The sequence below is a fragment of the Bactrocera oleae genome, chromosome 6 (genome assembly GCF_042242935.1).
Source record: "Bactrocera oleae isolate idBacOlea1 chromosome 6, idBacOlea1, whole genome shotgun sequence".
NCBI classification, from domain to species: domain Eukaryota; kingdom Metazoa; phylum Arthropoda; class Insecta; order Diptera; family Tephritidae; genus Bactrocera; species Bactrocera oleae.
In genome coordinates this window covers 30,836,208-30,841,643 of record NC_091540.1, presented here as the reverse complement: position 1 = coordinate 30,841,643, position 5,436 = coordinate 30,836,208, and the positions used below count along the sequence as shown (strand labels likewise).

Sequence of the window (5,436 nt, the reverse complement as noted above, 5' to 3'; positions counted from 1 at the left end):
TCGATTTTGCTGGGCCTTTTCAAGTAAAGGCGTCCATGCTAAGGTCGCCCACCATAATGAAAGGCTATGTGGCTGTTTTTGTCTGTTTTACGACAAAAGCAGTGCACCTCGAGCTATGTACAAGTCTGACTAAGGAGGCTTTTCTCGCGGCATTTGCTCGCTTCGTCGGACGACGCGGCTTCCCCTCAAAACTAATGAGCGATAACGGCAAAACATTCATTGGAGCCCAAAGAACCACTGAAAAACAGTTTGTGGATTTTATTAAACAAGTATCACCTGAAATTGTTCAGAAGTATGCTCACCAAGGCATTAATTGGCAGTTTATCCCCCCAAGCGCTCCTCATATGGGTGGTTTATGGGAATCAGCTGTAAAAAGCTTCAAATCCCATTTCAAAAAAGTAGCTGGGAATTATGAAGAATTCACTACCATATTAATCCGAATTGAAGCCGTTCTCAATTCACGGCCACTCACCACACTCTCGCAAGATCCCTCCGACTTCACAGCCCTAACTCCAGGGCATTTTCTCAAAGGAGCACCCATTCTGGCCATACCTGAGCCAGGCGTGGGGTCGCTATCCCTATTAAATCGATGGGAAAGAATCAAAATTCTCCATCATGATTTCAGCCGTCGATGGAAGGAAGAGTACATCAAGGACCTTCATAAAAGGTACCGATGGAAAACTCAGAAGAGGCACCAAAGCTTGGAGACTGTGTTATCATACACGATGATTGTCTACCCCCCACAGAATGGCGACTTGGCCGCATAGAAAAATTATATTACGGTTCCGACGGTCATATACGAGTAGTTGATCTCCGTACTCAAAGCGGAACGCTGACAAGACCGCTCGTGAAATTATGTTTTCTGCCAACCGTATCTAATGACAAAACCGCAAATAACAACCAATCCGCCGATATTACCGCGACGCAAATGAATTAGTCGTATAACTAACCCATAAACCCGCAAATGGCAAAACCGTTATAAACCAAACATTCTAACCGCAATGATCGATCAAATTGACGATCCATTCCTGCCACACACCGTGGCACATTCGCCATAAATTTACATGCCACAAATGTATAATCATTCCAACTTCTTCATACAGATCAATATGGAAGTAGACATGGCAGCAACACCAACGCCAGCTGTGAGGTCCGCCATCAATGTGCCGCGCCGTGGGGCAACTACAACACCACGAACCGCAGCGGCAATCGTCCCTGCAACCGCTCCCCGTAATGGCCCGCGACCACTACCACCTTCATCAGCACCGGCAACGGTACCTCAACACCGCCGATGCCCACTGTGTCGACGCACACACCGGCTGCAACACTGCAGCATTTTCCGAAGCATGCAGCCACTACAACGTCAGCAGGTTGCCCAAGCGCACGGGCACTGCCTCAACTGTTTGTCTACGGTCCACACGACCCCGGAGTGTACGTCGGTTACGCTCTGCCAGCTGTGCCATAGACAGCACCATACTATGCTGCACCGCACCCCAAAGCGGGCCGTCGGGCGACAACTCGCCCCAAGAAGTAGATCGCAGCAGAGCAGCCATCTGGAGCACCACCGAAGACAGGCAGTTCCACCTCCATCCAGACCGAGGCGACAGAAGGCATCAACGCGGCGTCGGCAGCCCAGGCCAACATACCGCCGCTCCACTGGCCTCAGCAGCGTTGTTGCCACGCTGCAGCAACTACAGCGGTTGCTAGGCTAAAATTCGCCTAGGGGGGCCGGGATGGCTAGATGAGTTACGCCTCCCCCCTCCATACGCGCCACTGAGCGCCAACACACCACACGATCCACAAGAAGACTCCACCCATTAACACACACAAACACACACCACCCCTGCAGACATCACACCACGCAGATATCACACCACACAGACCACCCACACATACACATCACATCCTACCACAACTCTACACTACCCAACACTCAAAAGGGAGTAACAATAGACCAGAAATTTTCTTTTCTCATCAGCGAATCGCCCCGATCAGACGTCCGCAAGTTTCCGCCCGTGTTCCCTTTTTTTATACGCCGTATTATTTTTCGTCAAAGTGCAAAAAGGTGAGTGTACAAGTGAAGCGATTAAATACAACTCAATATCTAAAAGTAAAAACAAATTCAGGCATCCTTCTCAAGGTGCCTGCATGTGACACAGAAATCATTCAGGGTGGTTATGAACAATGACCGTCCTTCCGAGATATGTTTACTGCCGTTTACATAAACCATCCAAAATTATCACATGCCCAAAAATTATATCACCTCCGATACAAAACAAAAGGTCAAGCAGGCGTAATAGTCAAGCAGTTCGCATTTAATGACGATAATTTCAATTTGGCTTGGGAACCTCTTAAATCAAGATACGAAAATGAAAGAATATTGATCGATTAACAAATATCAATAATAATGAACTAGCCAAAAGTCGATTAATAAATATCAATAATAAAAAACTTGCCAAAAATTCACAAGGAAACAAGTTAAGAACCTATCAAACTTCAATCCACTGTTGCAAATGGTTTATCGGTTTTATCGACACAGCATATTCCAACAGACAGCTAGGACCCTATACTGGTAAACATATGCACCGCCGCATTACCAGAAAAATCATTACTTCTATGGGAGCACTCGCTCTCATCACGAAGAAAATGCCCCACGTGGCAACAAATGAAAAATATAGTCAGAACGAAAAGCGTTCAACACGACCTAAAGAGAAGCTTCCACAGACCCCAAGCCAGTAGCAACAATAATTTAAATAAAAGCTTCTTCAGAAATTAAATGTTCACATTCAAAATTACAAAGAAACGTCATGCGAATTATGTACGGGGTCATAAGCTCAAATCTTGCGAGAAATTCAAAAAAAAAAAATATTACCGATCGAAACAATTTTGTAAGAACAAAACGACTTTATACAAACTGTATGTCATATGCGCATTCACTCAAAGATTGAGGAAGCAAACTTAATTGCGTTTACTGTCATAAACGACATCATTCTATGCTTCACATAAATCAATTTTCGAGTTCACCCCCAAACAGCGTAAATATGAAAAGAGTTACGGGTTTAGTTGCAACAGCAAATCCCGAAGTGCAAACTCCCGCAAATTGCCAGGAAGCCAGACCCACTAACCACAGCAGTCGTCTCCATCGAACATCGAGGAGAACTGTTTAAACGGAGGGTCTTAATAGGCCAAGGATCACAACGATCTTTTATAGCGTCTAGGGAACAAAATAGGCTACAACTGCCAACAAAACAAGCCAACGTTGAAATTACAGGAATGGGCGGAAGAGTAGTTAAAACTCTAATAAAATCTGCCCTACCACCCTAATTTCCCCCCAAGCGGATATGAGAATTAAAGCAGAAGCTATAGTCTTAACGCAACTAACAAATATGGTTTCAAGCTTTCATATAAATAGCTAGCATTGGGAAAAGGTTTCACATCTCAAGTTAGAAGATCCCAACTGCAACACCCCCACTCAAATAGACATTCTATTATGCAATGATCTCATGCCTCAGATACAATAGTACTCGACAATGTTGAGAAAATTTCAAAAACACTATTGGCACAAAATACTATTTTTGGTTGGATCCTAAGTGGGCTAGTTACGAAACCAGTTACTACCATGACCACACAAGTTGAAAAAATCGCAAACGAATACCTCAATTCACAATTGGGAAAATTTTGGGAGTTAGAAGAACTCCCCCCATTTCAATAACAACCCCAGAAGATCAGTATTGTGAAGACTTTTACAAAGCCGCAACTACTAGATCAGATAATGGTCGGTACGTCGTACGACTACCACTAAAACAACAATTTCCTAACACAATCACCTTAGGTCACTCTCGCACCTCTGCAATACAGCAGTTTCAAAGTATGGAAAAAGTCCCCTACGCGACTATAAATTGAAAACTGTTACCATTGGCGTTAACTGTGCGCCATATCTAGCCATTCGAACACTGCAAGAATTGGAAGAAAAAACCAGGTCAGAATTTCCTCTGGTAACCCAGGTGTTAAAAACACAAACGTATGTAGACGATATCCTGCCTGGAAGTCACAGTCTTCCATAAGCATTCGAGTCACTATCACAGGTTGTACAAGCCCTCAAAGCCGCAGGGTTTCCGTTGAAAAAGGTAACGGCGAACCACCCTAATATTTTAAAAAATATACCAAATGAAAATTGTTTAGGTACTAATTTCCTTAAATTCGAAAAGAAAAGTACAACAAAAACTCTGGGAATTCAATGGACTGCGATATCTGACCAGTTTTCCTGCACTAAAGAGTCAATACTGCATTATCCATCATAACAAAACTACAAATTCTATCCTCTGTGTCAAAACTTTTCGACCCCGCGGGATTGCTTTCGCCAATTATGATACAAGCCAAAATCCTAATACAATATTTATGGCTAGATGGAACTGATTGGGACGAACAAGTAAAACCACTTCATTTAGAAAAGTGGTCCTAGTTTGCGAGCAATCTAAATGATATCTCACAGATACAAATCCCACGATGGGATTATGCCCCAGAGCACAAAGTTGAACTACACGGCTTCTGTGACGCCTCTGAAAAAGCATATTGCGCCACTATTTACGTTCGCACACAAAGCGACAGTACGACCACAAGCCACTTACTAGTAGCAAAAGCAAAAGTAGCTCCTATAAAAACAATAAGTCGAATTAGTATACATGGTGCAAATGCATCTAAACATGGCAAAATACAAATTATAGTCTGGTTAGAAAAACCACCTCATGCATGGAAGACGCATATTTTCAATCGAACGTCTCAAATACTTGATCAAACAATCGCCCATGCGCAATATAATTGCCACAGAAAGTCTAAAAATCGACTATTTTCACACAACTTTGGAGGATACTGACATCCTTGATCGATTTTCATCGTACGCCCGAGCCCGAGGCGACTTAAAATTAAAGTTAAGGGAGTAACCTCAGTATACTACCAATGCGATACAATGACGCACCTAGACTTACAATAAGCAAAGGTGGCTCTTATCGCATCTACTCAAGTGCGTTACTTCAGCCTAGAAATATCATTACTAAGAGCATCGAAGTCGATTGAGAAAAAGAGCTCACGCTTAGAACTAAACCCATTCATAGACACGAATGGTCTGCTTCGGGTGAATGATCGGCTTGCTAATTCAAGCCTAACGTTTAACGAACGCCGTCCCATAATTATACCAGATAAGTCTCGACTTGCCACATTACTCCTAAGTTATATCCACACATTAATGTTTCACGCCGAACATCGCCTCATGCAACATATAGTCCTCCAGGAATTTTATATTCCCCGACACAAATCACAAATAAAGAAGTGCATCTTCATGTGCAAAATCTGCACTACGCACAAGCAGCAGATGCGAACACATATTATGGCAGCACTTCCACCGGAACGCTGCAACTTCGCTATGCCTTTCTCCATCAC

At 43.4% G+C, this 5,436-nt stretch overlaps 1 protein-coding gene across 1 annotated transcript; it reads left to right on the top strand.

Moving 5' to 3' along the window:
- Positions 1-757: 757 nt before the first annotated feature.
- Positions 758-1,777, top strand: LOC138857791 (uncharacterized). Its single transcript, XM_070111585.1, has one exon. It carries the CDS (start codon positions 1,065-1,067, stop codon positions 1,710-1,712), a length of 648 nt encoding a protein of 215 aa, XP_069967686.1. The 5' UTR covers positions 758-1,064; the 3' UTR covers positions 1,713-1,777.
- The last annotated feature ends 3,659 nt before the right edge of the window (positions 1,778-5,436 follow it).

Coding starts and splice junctions, on each gene's coding strand:
- LOC138857791 (XM_070111585.1), top strand. CDS start 1,065: ATGCCACAAATGTATAATCATTCCAACTTCTTCATACAGATCAATATG.